The following is a 20336-nucleotide window of genomic DNA, read 5'->3' as shown; positions in this document are numbered from 1 at the left end:
GGAAGAGTAGACCCCGCTCACTGCAACTAGAGAAAGCCTGTGCGCAGCAACGAAGACCCAACGTTGCCAAAAATAAATTTTTAAAAAACCCAAAAAAAACAATCACTCAAATGCAAAGGTATAAAGTAACTAAAGCACAGTTAAAATGTAAATTTTTATATCAAATGTTAATATCAAAATTATACATTTTCTTAATTGCTAAAGTATAACAGCTATCAACAACCTGACCTCATAATAAAAAATACATATATTTAAGAACTATAAAGTCAGCTTATACTAATCATTGGGATTTTTAAATTAAAAACACTTTATTGAGCACTCATCACGTGTCACATACTGTTCTATGCACTTTATGCGTGTTAATAATTTAATCCTCATTACAACTTTATGAGATATATACTGTTATTATTCCATTAGGAAACTAAGGTAGGGAAGTAAATAACTCACTGAAGAGCACACAGCTGGGCTATGACTAAGCCAGGATTAAAATCCAAACCTACTTGGCCTCTCAAACCTACACTCTTCAATTGTACACCGTGCTGTCAATTTACACTGCCTAAATATGATTTCTTGAATAATGAGGTGATACCATTCACTGAATTAAACTGTTAACTTCGCTGCCAATGACCCTCTTAGATAATAAACAACTCAAAATTAAAATGTCCCATAGGCATAATTCAAACAAGATTAAACCACAATTACAACACAACACAGGCGCTTTGAAAGGCACTTTTGTTGGTCATGCATGTACCTCAGGATCATCCGTGTAATCAAACATTCTGAAGATGACCCTTGGCATCGGGTACACCGAATCTTCAGTGTGAGGAGGTGGTGTGAAAGGAGGCAGGTTGTGCTGCAGTGCTTCACACAGGATGCTGTCAAAGGCAAGATAAGGTCTTAGGATGTGCCGCTCCTGCCAGCGATCCTTTTTCAATTTCTGAATCTGGGCCCAGAGGCAATCTAAATACTAAAGACAGATTAATTTTTAACAATTAATAGATATTTGGAGGCTAGATGAAATAACATTTTGACTAGACAAAACCAAAAATCTACTGCCTTCTAAAATACAGGATACAAAAGCAAGCTAACTTACAATTAAATACAGTACTAAGGAATACTGCGAAGTTTCTGTTTTTGTTTTACTTATTTTATAAAGTCTGTCTGGGGCTGATACTTCTTATTTTTTCAAATTGGGCACTTAAATTAAAAATACATCAACTCTAGAATAGGGAATGTTTTGATGACATTCTAACATTTATTAAAAATCCACTATATGCCTAGGGCTATGAGGAGCTGAACCCCTGATATGAAATGTGAAAACCCAGCTGAGGTATACAAATGGGATGATTTGAATATGTCACAGAGATAAGAATCTACTCTGTGCTTGTATCACAAGAGACTGAAATCAATTTACCTCTTCTTGTGGATGCGGTTTCTCTGCAGTCCATACTTGTAACATGGGCACATGAGTCTTCTGGCGTCTTCTAAAGGTAAGAATGAAAATCTACATTTAGGTTCTTAAAACATGAAAAGATATTCAGTTGCTTTCATAATTAATAAAATGCAAATTAAGGGAGTGAAACATTTTAACCTATCAGATTGGCAGATATTAGAATCTTTGATAATGTATTGCATTGCCAAAATGTAGGCAAATACACGGTTTCAAAAACATCACTGGCAGAGGGCTAACTGATATAATCTCTTTAGACGACATATGGAAGAGTATAATCTCTTTGGAAGGCAATCTGACTAAATATCAAAATTAAAATTGTTAAAGACACTTCAACCCAGCAATGCCATTTCTAAGAATTCACATCATCCCAAAACATATTTGTACCTGCCACGCCAAAACATATTTGTACATGCACATAAAGACTTATGTACAAGGATATTCACTGAAACACTGTTTAAAATAGCCAAAGACTTGCAATAGCCTCAATGTCTACCAACAGGAGACTAGTTAAAGGAATTACAGTACATTAAAAGCCTGGAATACCATACAGCTGTTAAAAGGAATGAGGTAGAGCTAAATATCTTATGCAACGAATCCAAACTATATTAAGAGGGAAAAAAAAAGCAAGTGTGTATAGAAGAACAATGTGTATACTGGACTATCATTTGTATAAAAAGGGGAAATGACATTCAAATGTTAGCATATTCATACTCTTATTTTCATTCTTTTGCAAACATCTATATAGTATTAAAAAAACAGTACAACTTTTGAAAAATATAAAACATTTAAAAAATCATTTAAAGGTACCTTAGTGTAATGAGAAAGCAGATTTTTATCTTTAGACTTCCTTTAGCTTTATTGTAACTAAGTAGATATTAACAATATCCAAAGAATTACCTATTAATAGAAAATGAAACTTATAACAAAATTCTTCTGAAAAAACTTAAGGGGACACAAAATCATTACCAAGCTGCTGTGCCCTTACTTAAGATAGCTTTCAGTGTTGGCAAAGATTCGGTCCATCTCTGCATCTTTCTTTTCGTACAACTCCTTTCCAACCCAGGGCAAAGATGATAGAAATGCATACACGTACCAATCCCGGCGCACCTAAGGAATTTTTTTAAAAAGGTACATTTAAAATAGGTGCTAGTGAATTTTCATTCATATTATATTTATTCCTGAATGAAATCCTATGGACGCAATTCAGTATGACTTAACAAAGACATCTGGCTCATTTAGAGCATTTTTAGATATATTAGCTTTAATGTTACTAGACAGAATCATTTAACTAATGTACAGATGTCACAAAGAACCCACCATTATACCAGCTGACTTAACTTTTAGACATTAAGAATTTACAATGTGATAAATCTACTGTTAATCTTCTGTTTTTACTACTAAAGGGTTACCAGTGAAAAATTCCTGGTACTATATGGACGAGATTCAGCACAAGGGGTTTTCTTACCTGAGGCACATCTTCTTCCTGAGTTACACTTACAAAATTTTCAAACATAGCAACCATTGATGGGGCAGCAATGACGTGACAATTCACAAGATCAGATAAAAAACGGACCTGGTGGGGAGAACAATTTCTATGAAATCTAAATGTCCTTTGTAATAATTATAAAACAAGCAATTCTGTAATGTTTGAAACCACAGTTCTGAAAAACTACAGCCCAAGGACCAAATCTAGCCCACTGCCTGTTTTGTTTTTTGTTTGTTTGTTTGTTTTGCGGTATGCAGGCCTCTCACTGTTGTGGCCTCTCCTGTTGCGGAGCACAGGCTCCAGACGTGCAGGCTCAGCGGCCATGGCTCACGGGACCAGCCGCTCCGCGGCATGTGGGATCTATCCGGACTGGGGCACAAACCCGTGACCCCTATATCGGCAGGCGGACTCTCAACCACTGCGCCACCAGGGAAGCCCCCATTGCCTGTTTTTTAAGCAGCCTGCAAACTAAGAATGGTTTTTAAATATTTAAATGCTTGAAAAAAACCCAAAAGAATATTTTGATTCATACAAATTATATGAAATTACATTTCATTGTCCACAAATCGACTTTTACACAGCCATGCTTATTTGTTTACATATTGTCTGTGGCTGCTTTTCTGCTATAACAGCAGAGCTGAGTAGTTGTGACAGACACTGTAGGAAGGACAGGAATCTGCATTTATAGCTTTACATTTATACTAAACTAAGAACCTAAACTGTAATATTCTAGCTATTACAACCAATAATCTTCTTTTCTGTTTGGCTGTGAAAAAATTTTCGCTGGACCACAGAAATGGAAATTTATGAACAGATATTTATTGGGTGCCCTTTGTGTGCCACTGCTGAGCACTATTAAAGTCTCTGTCACATGGGAGCTCACAGACTAGTGGGACAAGCACAATCTCAACCCAGATGGATAAATCCTATACTAAAAGATAAATAAAGTGTTCTAGAAATAGGGACAAAGGGAGTAGGGGGAAACATCATATAGGAGGTAACAACTGGGCTAGATCATAAAGGATGAAAAAAGTAGTCCTCACGTGGAGAGCAAGGAGAGGGTTCTAGGCAGAAAGGTTCAAAAACAAGGTGTGTTCAGGGACCAGCAAGTAATTCAGATAGAGCTGGAGGGTATATGGGAGGCAAAGAGAAACAGACTGGGGCAACCATGAAGGATCAGACTTAATGGAATCTGAACTTAATAGCGTGATGAGTGTCCAAACTCTTTTGATCATGTACTCAGTAGAAAAGAATTTGATCACATACCTCAACACATAAATATCTACTTATATATAAATATAAGTTGGCCCACTGTCAATCTATGTGTTATGTATTAATAAGGCTTAATTCCATTTCCATTTAAGATAAGTAAGAGTTCTGATATTTACTTCCTGCATCATCTTGTGCACCAGGCTTTGAAGACTATCCACTGTAGAAAATGGGAAGGAACTGAGGTTTTTAACCTGTAACCAACATGAACAGAGCCTAGTTACAGAAGACCATTCTGGTGCCACTACAGAAGATAAAGTGAAAGGCAGAGAATCTGGATGCAAAAAGAGCTGTTAAGAGCTGTTAAGACATTACGAGGAAGGCATGAACTACACTAGAGGCCCTGGAGACAAGGAGAAGGGACAGACTGGAGAGAAATTTAGGAGGTAGGACAGACAGGGCTTGGAGACTGGTATGAGAGGGCAAAGGCAAGACAAAAATTAATGCTCAGGTTTCTGGACGGGCTATCCAGTAAATAGCAACCACTTGTGTGGGTTGGGCTGAGGGTACAGAAAAGGAGGTATAAAGAATGCATTAATTCAGGGACTTCCAGGCAAGATACCTTAGGGCTATCCAGGTAGTATTTGGACCAAAGGTCTGGAGCTCAGGAGAATGGCTGAAGCAGGAGATACAGATTAGAGTTGGTAGGGGGGAAGGTCATCAAAATAAAGGTAGTTTATGAAGCTATAAGAGAATGAGAATGCTTCAGCAGAGAATGTTTGGAAAAAAGTGAAGTGAGGACAGAATCCTGGGAAACACAAAAATTTAAAGGGCAAAGGAAGGTTACCCAGTAAAAGGAGACTGAGGAATAGAAGGTAGGTGGCAGCAGGAGGTCCTGAAAAGAGTGGTGCTGCAGAAACCAAGTAGTGTAAAGCATCCCATGTTACAGGGAGGTCAACTAGGATTGAGTTAACAGAAGCCACTGGACTCGGTAATGAGCTCTGTATCTTTAATAAGAATGGTTTCGGTACTTCCCTGCTGGCGCAGTGGTTAAAAATCCACCTGCCAATGCAGGAGACACGGGTTTGATCCCAGGTCCAGGAAGATCCCACAAGCCGCGAGCAACTAAGCCCGTGCACCGCAACTATTGAGCCTGCGCTCTAGAGCCTGTGAGCCACACTACTGAAGCCTGTGCACCTAGATCCCGTGGTCCGCAACAAGAGAAGCCACCGCAATAAGTCCATGCACTACAACAAAGAGTAGCCCCTGCTCACTGCAACTAGAGATAGCCCACGTGCAGCAACGAAGACCCAACGCAGCCAAAAATAAATAAATAAAATAAATAAATTTATTTTTTAAAAAAAAGAATGGTTTCAAAAGAGCAGCTGTTGTGGTGAGTGGGGAACTGTATTTCAAGAGAAAAGATAAATTATTTGGTTGTAGCTCACCTCTCCCCTTCATCCCAACACTAAGTCATAACATACCAAAAAACAAATACAAAAAATGTTTAACAAAGATCTAGAAGAACTAAAGAACAAACAAACAGAGATGAACAATACAATAACTGAAATGAAAAATACACTATAAGGAATCAATAACAGAATAACGGAGGCAGAAGAATGAATAAGTAAGCTGGAAGATAAAACAGTGGAAATAACTGCTGAGGAGCAGAAGAAAGAAAGAAGAATGAAAAGAATTGAAGACAATCTCAGAGACCTCTGGGACAACACTAAATGCACCAACATTCAAATTATAGGGGTCTCAGGAGAAGAGAAAAAGAAAGGGTCTGAGAAAATATCTGAAGAGATTACAGGGGAAGACTTCCCTAACATGGGAAAGGAAATAGTCACCCAAGTCCAGGAAGCACAGAGAGTCCCATACAGGATAAACCCTAGGAAAAACACACCAAGACACGTATTAATCACTAACAAAATTTAAATTCAAAGAAAAAGTATTAAGAGCAGCAAAGGAAAAACAAAAAATAACATACAAAGGAATCCCCATAAGGTTATCAGCTGATTTTTCAGTGGAAACTCTGCAGGCCAAAAGGGAGTAGCAGGATACACTAATGAAAGAGAAAAACCTACAACCAAAATTACTCTACCCAGCAAGGATCTCATTCACATTTGATGGAGAAGTCAAAAGCTTTTCAGACAAACAAAAGCTAAGAGAATTCAGCACCACCAAACCAGCCTTACAACAAATGCTAAAGAAACTTCTCTAAGCGGGAAACACAAGAGAAGAAAAAGACCCACAAAAACAAACCCCAAACCATTAAGAAAATGGTAATAGGAACATACATATCGACAATAAACTTGAATGCAAATGGATTAAACACCCCAACCAAAAGACACAGACTGGCTGAATGGATACAAAAACAAGACCCATATATATGCTGTCTACAAGAGACCCACTTCAGACCTAGGGACATATACAGACTGAAAGTGAAGGGATCGAAAAAGATATTCCATGCAAATGGAAATCAAAAGAAAGCTGGAATAGCAATACACATATCAGATAAGATAGACTTTAAAATAAAGACTGCTACAACAGATAAGGAGGGCCACTACATAATGGTCAAAGGATCAATCCAAGAAGATGATACAACAATTATAAATGTTTATGTACCCAACAGAGGAGCACCTCAATACATAAGGCAAATGCTAACCACCATGAAAGGAGAAATCGACAGTAACACAATAATAGTAGGGGACTTAAACACCCCACTTAGACCAATGGACAGATCATCCAAATAGAAAATAAGGAAACACAAGCTTTAAATGACACAATAGACCAGATAAATCTAATTGATATTTACAGAACATTCCACCCGAAAGTGGCAGAATACACTTTCTTCTCAAATGCACATGGAACATTCTCCAGGAAAGATCACATCTTGGTTCACAAATCAAGCCTCGGAAAACTTAAGAAAACTGAAATCCTACCAAGCATCTTTTCTGACCACAGCACTATGAGACTGGAAATCAATTACAGGAAAAAAACTGTAAAAAACACAAATACATGGAGGCTAAACAGTGGTCTACTAAATAACCAAGAGATCACTGAAGAAATCAAAGAAGAAATAAAAAAATACATAGAAACAAATGACAACGAAAACATGACAACCCAAAACCTATGGGATGCAGCAAAAGCAGTTCTAAGAGGGAAGTTTATAGCAATTCAATCTCACCTCAAGAAACAAGAAAAATATCAAATAAACATCTAACTGTACACTTAAAACAACTAGAGAAAGAAGAACAAAGAAAACCCAAAGTCAGCAGAAGGAAAGAAATCATAAAGATCAGAGCTGAAATAAATGAAATAGAAATGAAGAAAACAATACCAAAATCAATGTAACTAAAAGCTGGTTCTTTGAGAAGATAAACAAAGTTGATAAACCCTTAGCCAGACTAATCAAGAAAAAAAGGGAGAGGACGCAAATCAATAAAATTAGAAATGAAAAAGGAGAAATCACAACTGACACTGCAGACATACAAAGGATTATAAGAGACTACTACAAAAAACTATATGTCAATAAAATGGACAACCACGAAGAAATGGACAAACTCTTGGAAAGGTACAATTTTCCAAGACTGAACCAGGAAGAAGTAGAAAATATAAATAGATCTATCACAAGTAATGAAATTGAAACCATAATTAAAAATCTTCCAACAAACAAAAATCCAGAACCAGATGGCTTCACAGGCGAATTCTATCAAACATTTAGAGAAGAGCTAACACCAATCCTTCTCAAACTCTTCCAAAACATTGCAGAGGGAGAATCACTCCCAAATTCATTCTACGAAGCCACCATCACCGATACCAAAACCAGAAAAAGAGATCACAAAAAAAGAAAATTATAGACCAATTATCACTGATGAACATAGATACAAAAATCCTGAACAAAATACTAGCAAACAGAATCCAACAGCACATTAAAAGGATCACCATGATCAAGTGGGATTTATCCCAGGGATGCAAGGATTCTTCAATATACGCAAATCAATCAATGTGATACACCACATTAACAAATTAAGGAATAAAAACCATATGATCATCTCAGTAGATGCAGAAAAAGCTTTTGACAAAATTCTACACCCATTTATGATAAAAACTCTCCAGAAAATGGGCACAGAGGGAACCTACCTCAACATAAAAAAGGCCATATATGACAAACCCACAGCAAGCATCATACTCAATGGTGAAAAACTGAAAGCATTTCCACTAAGATCAGGAACAAGACAAGGATGTCCACTCTTGCCACTCTTATTCAACATAGTTTTGGAAGTCCTAGCCACAACAATCAGAGAAGAAAAAGAAATAAAAGGAATACAAATTTGAAAAGAAGAAGTAAAACTGCCACCGTTTGCTGATGACATGATACTATACATAGAAAATCCTAAAGATGCCACCAGAAAACTAATCAATGAATTTGGTAAGGTTGCAGGATACAAAATCAATGCACAGAAATCTTTGGCATTCCTATACACCAACAATGAAAAATCAAAAGATAAATTAGGGAAACACTCCCGTTTACCACTACAACAAAAAGAACAAAATACCTAGGAATAAACCTGCCTAAGGAGGCAAAATACTTGTACTCGCAAAACTATAAAACACTGACGAAAGAAATAAAAGATGACAGAAACAGATGGAGAAATATACCATGTTCTTGGTTTGGAAGAATCAATATTGTGAAAATGACTATACTACCCAAAGCAATCTACAGATTCAATGCAATCCCTATCAAACTACCAACAGTATTCTTCACAGAATTAGAACAAAAAATCTTACAATTCGTATGGAAACACAAAAGACCCAAATAGCCAAAGCAATCTTGAGAAAGAAAAATGGAGTTGCAGGAATCAGGCTCCCCGACTTCAAACCATACCACAAAGGTACAGTAATCAAGACAGTATGGTACTGGCTCAGAAACATACATATACATCAATGGTACAGGACAGAATGCCCAGAGATAAACCCACGCACATATGGGCACCTAATTTACGACAAAGGAGGCAAGAACATACAATGGAGAAAAGACAGCCTTTTCAATAAGTGGTGCTGGGAAAACTGGACAGCTACATGTAAAAGAATGAAATTAGAACACTACCTAACACCATACACAAAAATAAACTCCAAATGGATTAAAGAGTTAAATGTTAAGACCAGACACTATAAAACTTTTAGAGGAAAACATAGGAAAAACACTCGGACATAAACCACAGCAAGATCTTTTTTGACCCACCTCCTAGAGTAACAGAAATAAAAACAAAAATAAACAAATGGGATTTAATCAACTTAAAAGTTTTTGCACAGCAAAGGAAACCATAAACAAGACAAAAAGACAACCCTCAGAATGGGAGAAAATATTTGCAAATGAAACAAAGGATTAATCTCCAAAATATACAAACAGCTCATGGAGCTCAATCAAAAAAACAAACAATCCGGTTAAAAATTGGGCAGAAGACCTAAATAGACATTTCACCAAGGAAGACATACAGATAGCCAAGAGGCAAATGAAAAGATGCTTAACATCACTAATTATTAGAGAAATGCAAATCAAAACTACAATGAGGTATCACCTCACGCCAGTCAGAATGGCCATTATCAAAAAAGCTAGAAACAATAAATGCTGGAAAAGGTATGGTGAAAAGGGAACCCTTCTACACTGTTGGTGGGAATGTAAATTGATACAACCACTATGGAAAACAGTATGGAGGTTCCTTAAAAAACTAAAAATAGATCTACCATATGACCCAGCAATCCCATTGCTCAGCATATACCCTGAGAAAACCATAATTCAGAAAGAGACATGCACCACAATGTTTACTGCAGCACTATTTACAATAGCCAGGACATGGAACCAACCTAAGTGTCCATTGACAGATTAATGGATAAAGACGATGTGGCACATATATACAGTGGAATATTACTCAGCCATAAAAGGAAATGAAATTGAGTTATTTGTAGTGAGGTGGATGGACCCAGTCTGTCATACAGAGTGAAGTAAGTCAGAAAGAAAAACAAATACCGTATGCTAACGCATATATATGGAATCTAAAAAAAAAAAAAAAAGGTAGTGATGAACCTAGTTGCAGGGCAGGAATAAAGAGGTAGACACAGAGAATGGACTTGGTGACATGGGGTGGGTGGGCGAAGTGAGAGTAGCATCGACATATATACACTACCAAATGTAAAACAGTTGGCTGGTGGGAAGCAGCAACATAGCATAGGGAGATGGGTTCGGTGCTTTGCGATGACCTAGAGGGGTGGGATACGGAGGATGGGAGGGAGGCTCAAGAGGGAGGGGATATGGGGACATGTGTATGCATATGGCTGATTCGCTTTGTTGTGCAACAGAAACTAACACGGTATTGTGAAGCAATTATACTCCAATAAAGATTAAAAAAAAAAAAAAAAGAATGGTTTCAAAAGAGCAGCTGTTGTGGTGAGTGGGGAACTGTATTTCAAGAGAAAAGATAAATTATTTGGTTGTAGCTCACCTCTCCCCTTCATCCCAACACTAAGTCATAACATACCAAAAAGCTCCCCAAAAGCCAAAAAAACAAAAAACTTACCAAATATACAGCTTCATTATAATTGTTTGCTTTCAACGATTCTTTAAGTTGACGAATCATGGCTTCTACAAATTCTCCACCGAAGTTGTAATTCCTGGCATTTAGTAGTCCAACTAATGTTGTATAAATTGTCAACTTCTCAGGTAACAGACGTGCACTGATTTGAGAACCCAGCACAATAAGAAGATCCCAAAACAACAGCATTAAGTTGCTGAATTTTATACTATAAAAAATTTTAAATTGTTTTACTAACTTTAGAAAAGCATGACATTTAGCTATGTTTTTAAAACAATGTCAGAAAAGGCAAAAATATTGAGAAGAGTTGCAGACATGGCTCCCTCAATTTTTTCATTTTAATTCTAATTAGTTAATCCAAGAGTTAAGAAAGTAAAACACTCTAATTGTGAAATCAAACTAAAATAGATATAACTGACACTAGACCAGTTTTTCTTCCAATGTGCTTAGTGGAATTGAATAGCAGGTCTACAGAAAATGGTTTCCATGGTAAAATATCTGGCAATTGCTGAGTGAAACAAGGTTCTTTAATGCAGAATCATTAAGGGGGAGATGGAGCAATCAACATTTCTAAACTTAGCCAACCAAATGTCACGGGATCAGAATTTCACTTTGAGAAACACTATTCTAGTTGCTTAGAAAAAATTCAGAACTAAAACCAGTTCCTATCAGTTAAATTGTTGAATTTTTAACATGGTACTCTGATAGAGTAAGATATCTTTACATCCAGTTTGCTTACTCAAGTGTGTTAATTTTCATTAAAGTTATTTGAAAAGCAGAGAAGAGGATTATAGTAATAAATCTTTGAAAAAAGCAAATGTTGATCCCTAATTTAGGCAGCCTTTAGAAATCAGCTCAAAAAAGAAAAGCAAATGGGAACTCCTGATTGTTCAGATTCTCTTATACTTTTTGCATTTTCCCAAGGTTCCTAGCAAAGAGTGTTAGGGACAATTTAGGTTTAAAAAAAATAACTGCATTGATAGTAACCATTCCTCCTCAACCCTCCCCTGCTTCAAAGTCATGGCTTCCATCAGAGTTTAAGCATAAATCTACTCTATTCTAATAAATGCTTTCAGAACAGAAGGAATCTACGGATAACTATAGCCAAATAACTTTTCTTAGTATTAAGTTTCTTAGTCTAAGGACATGTCTTCCTGAATATTAACTAGATTCCTTAAAAAAATTGTATCTGAAATTATTTGTACTTTATGAGATGTTAAAGTAAAATCCACTGATAGTTTCAATTTGTGTGTACATTTTTAAATTTCAAAACTGAGCTGTAAGCAATTTAAAAAACCCATTATTTTAAAATAATTGAAATAACATTTTAAGGCACCTTTATAATGAAGACTCCTTTATCCAGAAGTCATAGATACTCCTTTGCAAAGCATACAGTTTAGAGTGACCAATGTCCACCTGAGTGATGAGGAAGTCTGGATTGCTAATTCCACTGTTGGGAGAGACTGTTTCATGATTTCATGTAAGACTTTTCCCATTCTAATGTCCTTACAAATTAAATGCTGATACTCGTTCTAGCTAACCTAATTCAGAGAAAGATTATGCCTATTATATGTCATAGCTTCAAAAGTATCTTCAGCCTTCTAAGAAGGGCTATTGTTACTCGAGTGACTGGTTCTCAAATATGTTTGATACTACTGATTAAAAGTATAAATTAAACCCTATTATATATATTTAATTGTACGTGCTTAAAAGAAAATCGCTGAATGTGAAGTTGTCTACTTTCTCACTTAAAAGTAGTCAACTCAAATGATTCTAAGGATACAAGAAACGAAACAAAGAAAATGCTCAATTTTCATCCTATTTATCGCTAAGAGTTCGCCAAAGGGCAAAAGGTCATTTCATTTGACAAATTCCCCACAGAATGAAAGCAGATGACATATGAAACATAAACACATCTTCTGAACATTCACAAGCATTTAAGAGTAGATAATACATTATCACCTGGATTCATAAATCTTTTGTATACATACACTGTACAAAGAAGCCTTAAGATCTTGCTCTTATAGTTAGGAAGATCAGCTTCCAAAACGCCAGCCAAGCCTTCTAGGTTGCTCTCCAAAGAGCAGGCACTCTGTAGAGGACAGCATATTAAATATCTGTCAAGTACTCAGCAATTAGTGCATTAAAATTTTCTAGGTGACGATAAAAAAGTTACACATAAGGCACTGACAGTTTAGTATAAATAAATTCAGGTTGTTACTATTCCTTAGAAAACCATGAAAAGAGAACAAATAAAATTAAAAAAGCAATCTAAGACAGCAAAACAAGTATTAGAAATGGGAGGACATTCTGGGCTCTATTCTACTTCTCTAACTAATTCACTTAACTGTATGACTGGGCAAATTACCTCACCTATCCAGAACTTCCTCGGTCTCCATTTTTTTTTAATACATTAAAAAAATTTTTTTTAAATTTATTTATTTATTTTATTTATTTTTGGCTGCATTGGGTCTTCATTGCTGTGCACAGGCTTCCTCTAGTTATGGCCAGCGGGGACTACTCCTCGCCGTGGTGTGCGGGCTTCTCATTATGGTGGCCTCTCCTGTTGCGGAGCATGGGCTCTAGGTGCGCGGGCTTCAGTAGTTGTGGCTCACGGGCTCCAGAGGGCAGGCTAAGTAGCTGTGGCACACGGGCCCAGCTGCTCCATGGCATGTGGGATCTTCCCAGACCAGGGCTCGAACCCATGTCCCCTGCATTGGCAGGCAGATTCCCAACCACTGTGCCACCAGGGAAGCCCCTGGTCTTCATTTTTAAATTGAGTGGACTATTCCCTAAGGTCCCTTCTAAGACTCATATTCTATGAAAATTACTAATAACATTTAACTCTCTGCATCCCAAGGCTTTTAATATGCATTTACTTTGGGATATAGATATATGGCAATACAAACTTTGCCCACAACTTAGATCATCGAGCTTGCAGATGCAGAAACTAATCAAGCACAGTTAACTACAACCCTAAGCCCATCACAGTCTCTGCCTATTTTGATCATACCTTTTCTCCTACTTTGCATATTAAAGATTCCAAATGATCTTCAGTTTCATTTGCATCAGAGGTCTTTCTTCTTTTGTGAGGCTGTCCCCCTGTTTCAACAATGTAAAAAAGTGAACATTACATGATGAATCTGTTATCAAAAACGTTAACTTTTTTAATGCTATAATCACTTTTGTACCAGAAGCCCTACTATTTACACACAGAAGTGCTTAACTGACCCTCCACTTCTCAGACAAGGCTAGATCAACCAACTGTCTCCATACCCAGTGGCACCATAATAACTCCAGGAAGCATTATTTATGTTAAATTTTGTGATTATAGTGCCCCCATGGAGCAACGCAATGCAGCAGCCCTGTCCATTTCTATGGATAGGCAGCAAAGGTGCCCATAACATGCTAACCACTAGCAGTTAGAAGACTCCCTGTAACACTCATGTATGGCTACTCCCATTCTTTGAACTTGAGTTGTTTATTCATCCTTAGTCACTTGTTCCTGAAACCTGTCAGTGCCAGTAGTACTCATTATTTTAATAATGAAAATTATGTAAACTGATGAAATATGGGTGTAAAAACCAAGTTGAGTGCTGTGGAAAGACTTGATTAGGGGGGAAAAAAGTTTTTAAAAAAGAAAGGTATGAAGAGGAAAACTTCAAAAGATGGGAAAGGGAGCATAAAACATTAGGATTCCTCACTAGTTTTTACAAATGTCTGAGCTCTTAACTCTTCAACTAACGGTTTTGCTTCTACAGACCTTGCAGCACTAGGGTCTAGTTCATCCCAAACAATGAGAATTACAATCAGCAGACATACTCAAAGAAAAGTCCTGAGTACTATATCAAACAATCGGTGGGGAAAAGGTGTATGTTTTATGGTTTCCTGCTTTAACCAGCTCTTGGTTCCGTACTTTAGTGATCCTATTATGTTCAAAAACGGTGTCATTCAGAGTTGTGCAAACAAATAAAAACTACCATTCTGAAATCATTAGCAGTCTTCTCTCTGTCATTTTGGTCGCTAAAGAATTCAATTTGAATGAAGCTGTGCTACAAATCATCCTTAAGCACTGGACTGTGTATTTTCAGTCTTGCTGTTAGTGATCTCTTACTACCAATATTTTGTTTAAAACCTCAACATACCCACCTTATATCCTTTTGTGGACTAACATAAAGCTGAAAAAATTTCAAATAAGGTGTTAAATATTGAACATGATGCTGTTGCTGCACACAATGTTGGCTAGTCTCCCAGTATAATTCAATTTTTAACTTCCACCAATTAGATTATTAGGATGGCATGTGAACAAGGAAGCAATAATTTGTAACTGTGTTGGAGATCTGTCTTAATAATGAAAATCTGCAGATATAGGATTACTCAGTAGCAAGTTATATTTTTAATCTTCTCCAGACTTGTACAGCCAAAGGAATTGAACCATTTTTACAGAGTTCATAATTACTTACTTGCCACTGGAACATTTGGCTTGAAAAATACAATGATTTTCATAAAACACAGCACTTGGCTATTCTAAGCTTGAGGTGTTAAAAATTTTTCCAATGTCTGAAATGATCTTCAGGTACTTACCACCTGAACTCAAGGTGAATAAAACCGATCTATTACTTTCTAGATAGGGCCAAATAAAGTATTATAAAAGGCCACAGGGTAAAGCACTGTGTGCTTTGACCCCCCCCCCCCACCCAGCCCCTTAGTTATCATTAGGAACTGGTTTAAATAACCACTGAATTTTGAAGGGATAGTTTTGAAGGGATAATGCCATAAAAAATATAATACACATGCAGCATGACAGCTGTGATGTATTCCTGGAGATATGTATCCGTGTAAAGTTGTGGACATGTGTGGTATTGTGGGATCAGTGACCTTGATTCTCAAATATACATTAAACTGAAGTCACAGGATCTCTATAAAGGTTCCACCACCCCAAGAGCCAAGTTCGACACAAAGGACTTCTATTTCCAGGATTCATTCATTGAAAAAAAATGACATATTTGATGCGATGTTTATATAAGCTATCAGCCAGGACATTAAAATAGCCTTCTCCAAAAGCAGTGGTTCTCAACTGGGTTGGATTTTTGTCCCCCAGGAGCCACTTGGCAATCTCTGGAGACATTTTTAGTTGTCACAACTCTGTCATCCAGTGGGCAGGGGCCAGAGATTCTACTAAACATACCACATTGCACAGGACAACTCCCAACAACAAAGAATAATCCAGCCCAAAATGGCAACAGTGCTGATGTTGAGAAACTCTGTTCTAGAAAGCAGAATATACTAAATGTTCTTCAGAACCAGATTCTGGTAAGGCTGGGAGAATGCAGATGCTAAAAAACTAGCTGAATGAGAGCAGGTTTTTTTTTTTTAAACTTTAACCATTGTTCCTTTCTTTCTGGCCCATCTACTATGCCAAAACCCTTTATCCCACATCCCACCTCCACACCCTCTCTAAATTAACCATCCAGCTGGCTTGTTCTCAAATCAGTTTAGAATTATACCCCAGTCTTTAAAGCAATCCTCCTAGGCCCTCTTGTAAGACTGAAAAGAAGAAAATACTGCTGTGGGGAGAGAAGGTAGGATTTCTGAAGAAAAACTAGAAAATACAGTATACAGTCCTATCTCTGAAGTGTAACTCTTTTCTTCTTCTCATTTTTACTATGCTTGGAGAATGAGAAGAGGCAGAAAGTATTAAGAAGTAAGAGATGCCCCACACTCACCTGATATTGGAGAGAATATAAAGAGGGATGGGAGGGGGAGGTACAGACACAATGTGAACTCATGCACAGTAACAGGAAACTGAACTCAAGAGAATGTGGGCAAGAGCATGGGGAAGTAGAATAAAGCACTTTAAAGAAGAATAAAATTTTGGGAATGAGCTGAATGTTTTCACCTACCCTCAAGAAAGCATATCTAAGGTAGCTCCCAAAACAACAACAGATTTTATATTAACATGTTAACTAAGTAGAAGTTTTACAATGTAAATTAAAGCTACACATTAGCACTTCGTTCTGACACCCTTGGCTAGAAGAGAGAAGCAAGTCTCTATTAAAACCCATCAGAAAGGGACTTCCCTGGTGGCACAGTGGTTAAGAATCCACCTGCCAATGTAGGGGACACGGGTTCGATCCCTGATCTGGGAAGATTGCAACTAAGCCCGTGTGCCACAATTACTGAGCCTGCACTCTAGACCCCGCGAGCCACAACTACTGAGCCCTTGTGCCACAACTACTGAAGCCTGTGCGCCTAGAGCCTGTGCTCTGCAACGAGAGAAGCCCGCGCACCGCAGCTAGAAAAAGCCCATGCTCAGCAACTAAGATCCAATGCAGCCAAATAAAAACGCAACAAAAAAGCCATCAGAAAGAATCTTAATACACCAAATAATTTTTCGCCTGTAAGGTGATCCTTATTCTATATGGATACACTGTACTACACATCTTATATCCTTATTTAGAATTATATGTACTATAAAAAATTTTAGAACCACAAAGTGGAAACAAAAACCAACTCTGGGGCTTCCCTGGTGGCGCAGTGGTTGAGAGTCTGCCTGCCGATGCAGGGGACACGGGTTCGTGCCCCGTCCGGGAAGATCCCACATGCTGCGGAGTGGCTGGGCCTGTAAGCCATAGGCCTGTGCTCCGCAACGGGAGAGGCCACAAGAGTGAGAGGCCCGCGTACCGCAAAAGAAAATAAATAAATAAATAAATAATAATAAAGACTAAAGTGATTAAAAAAAAAAAAAACAACTCTGTTAAAGAGAAAGTAACAAAAACAACAAGGGAAAGGGGAAAAGTAAAGCACTTCGATCCTGCAGATTTAAAGAAGTAACCATCACTTCTGAAACAAACTATACTTTTTGTCAGAATTACAAATCCCTTCACTTCTATTCGTTTTTTGTTTTGTTTTGTTTTGTTTGTTTGTTTTTTTGTGGTACGAGGGCCTCCCACTGTTGTGGCCTCTCCCGTTGCGGAGCACAGGCTCCGGACGCACGCGCAGGCTCAGCGGCCATGGCTCACAGGCCCAGCCGCTCCGCGGCATGTGGGATCTTCCCGTACGGAGGCATGAACCTGCGTCCCCTGCATTGGTAGGCGGATTCCCAACCACTGCGCCACCAGGGAAGCCCCTTCTATTCGTTTTATTTTCTATAGTTAGGTAAAAGAACAGTCACCACCTAAAAGGTAAGGACCTAATTCTAAGTAGCTTAAAAGGGACTAATATGGGGTTTTGGCCAAGATTATGGACAATCTAAAAACTTTCTTAAAAGAACAAAGCAATATATTGAACATCTATTGTATGCATATCCAAAATAACTGAAAAGCTTCAGAGACATTCTTAAAAAGAGTCTAAGAAATGAATTAGATTTAGCACTGGACCAGTATCCATACACATTAATTTCCATTTAGGACTTTCCTTTCCTTGTCTATAAATCCATCTCTAGGTGAACTTCATTGGTATAGCTTCCGGAACTTATCTCCTTGGATCAAGGACACTCTAGTCTCAGCACAGAGATACAATTTTAAAATTGCCCTCTGTGAGCTGATCCTCTGCTACCCTTCCGATCTTATCTCCTACAACTCTCCCCCTCACTCACTCTGCTACAGCAACACTGGCCTCCTTGTTGTTTCAGGATGATAGGAATACTCTAGCCTTAAAGCCTTTGCACTTCAGGCTCCATTTGCTTAGACTACTGCATTTCCCCCACACTGCCATCTGGTTTGCCCCCTCACCTCCTGCAGGTCTTTGATCAGATGCGATTCTCAGTGAGGCCTTCCCTGACCAACCAATACAAAATGGCAACTCCTCCCCGACAGCAGCCTCTACTTTCTTTATCCAGTTTTCTTTTTCTCCATAGCACTTAACACCATATGATACACTATATTTACTTGATTGTTGTCTGCCTGTAAAAGGGAATCTTTATATTGTCCACTGCTGTACTGTCAGTAGTTAGAACTGTGCCTGGCACTGTTAAATATTTGTTGAATAAATTATTATATCTAGTCAAGCCATATGACAAGCCATGGCAGTCAGTGACTGATAAGAGCTGACAATAATCCAGAAATGCTCAGATGCATCTATTTAATACAACAATAATAATTCAGCCTATTTTAAAATAGCTTTCTGCAGTATTTAAGCTTCCAATATTTCTGATTTTTAAAAAAATTAGATGCTTAACCAAAAGAAAAGTATCTAAAATATTTGATTCAGATCACCGTTTAGGATAAACCCTAGCTGTTCATTACCCAAACTTCTGCAATTTACAAAAGTTCCAGACTTGGTGTAGTATCTAAGAGGGACTATAAACTGCCCCTCGACTACTATATTATTCATAGTAAACTCTGGTTAATTAACTCCTTATTTTGTTTTGTCTTTACATATTTATTCTGAGGTTCCTGCAGCAAGACCCGAATGGACAGTGATTTAGCTGCCAGAAGCTAACTCCTAAGAAAGTTATGCCAGCATCCCAATAACCAAAGCCAAAGTTGTTTTTCTACATATTCACATCCAATTCTCCAGGCTGCCCCTTGGAAACATTTTCTCTCCCTTTAGGGATGCCCTAGAAGAGAGAAGAAGAAGAGTAGAGAGAGCATGAGAAGAGCAAAGAAAATGGGAAGAACTTTAAAAGTCTCAACTTCTTCAAACCCCAAGTGATGACTTCTAGGTGATTAAGTTTTTAATTAATCAAAGGCAAAGCACCTGAAAACTATTTTCTGTGCCCTGTATGTACATTACACAAAGAAGCCTCCTGTGTTTAAAAAAAAGAAAAAATCAAAGCATGCAGCATAGTAATACCTGTGTAGTGACAAGAACCTTGGACTTGCTTTCACTGGTGCCTGGGCACTGCTAATCGTGTCTCCATGTTAATTACACTAAAATTTTAGACCCTTAAGTGTCAGATGAGAAGGCTGAACTAGAATATCCTCTCAAGCCATGCCCTAGCAGAAATCTGATATTTCACTATTAAAACTAAATTAGTGGGATTCTGCTCCTGACCCAAAGTGCCCCAACATTCAAGGAGAGAAAAATGTTAGTGGAGAAAATTAATTCAAATGTTCTCTTCTGTACTTTTTCTTACATTGTCGACATCTGCTAATGTTTATCACCTCTTAAGCATTAACAGGTGATAAAATACACACCATCATGAGCAATTAGTCACATGTGTTACCTCATTTAATCCTCACAAAACCGAGAGGTATGTATCATTACTTCTATATTACAGACTAAGGTTTAAAGAGGTGATATAACCTGGGCAAGATCACAAAGTAAATGGCAGGGTCCAGCTTTGAACTTAAGCCCTCTGATTCCAAAGTCTGGCCTCTTAACCACTACACTACACTCTTTTCAAAGAACAATACCCTACAATATTAATAACAGAATTACTGTTAGTTTTTCTTTTTTTGGATGTGTGTGCTTGACTGATTTTTGTAATGTAAGCACCTTTTCTATTTTTAACTAGCAAAATTATTCTTGGTTTTTATGATGGCAACTCCATGATCCCCATGAGTGCAACCATGCAAATGGAGATGAGAATTTAGATCTAAATCTCTACGAGCTCTCCAGTCTTCCGGCACTTTTTCTTACACGAGAG

General features: G+C 37.7%; 1 protein-coding gene across 5 annotated transcripts in view; it reads right to left on the bottom strand.

Moving 5' to 3' along the window:
• NCBP1 (nuclear cap binding protein subunit 1) overlaps positions 1-20336 on the bottom strand; it is a 44240-nt gene that overhangs the window by 22987 nt on the left and 917 nt on the right. For 2 of the 5 annotated variants that reach the window (XM_079925734.1, XM_079925735.1), the window contains exons 2-8: positions 13758-13846; positions 12736-12836; positions 10730-10886; positions 2919-3026; positions 2439-2560; positions 1415-1484; positions 752-967 (exon numbers count right to left, since the gene is read on the bottom strand). In XM_079925734.1, coding sequence (XP_079781860.1) covers positions 752-967; positions 1415-1484; positions 2439-2560; positions 2919-3026; positions 10730-10886; positions 12736-12836; positions 13758-13846 — 863 coding nt within the window. Of the gene's footprint in view, positions 1-751; positions 968-1414; positions 1485-2438; positions 2561-2918; positions 3027-10729; positions 10887-12706; positions 12837-13757; positions 13847-20336 lie in introns of those variants that run through there. The other 3 variants (XM_079925737.1, XM_079925738.1, XM_079925736.1) reach the window with 2 other exon arrangements.

This window comes from Stenella coeruleoalba, assembly GCF_951394435.1.
Source record: "Stenella coeruleoalba genome assembly, chromosome: 7".
In the NCBI taxonomy this organism is placed as follows: Eukaryota; Metazoa; Chordata; class Mammalia; order Artiodactyla; family Delphinidae; genus Stenella; species Stenella coeruleoalba.
This window is presented reverse-complemented; position numbering and strand designations above follow the sequence as displayed.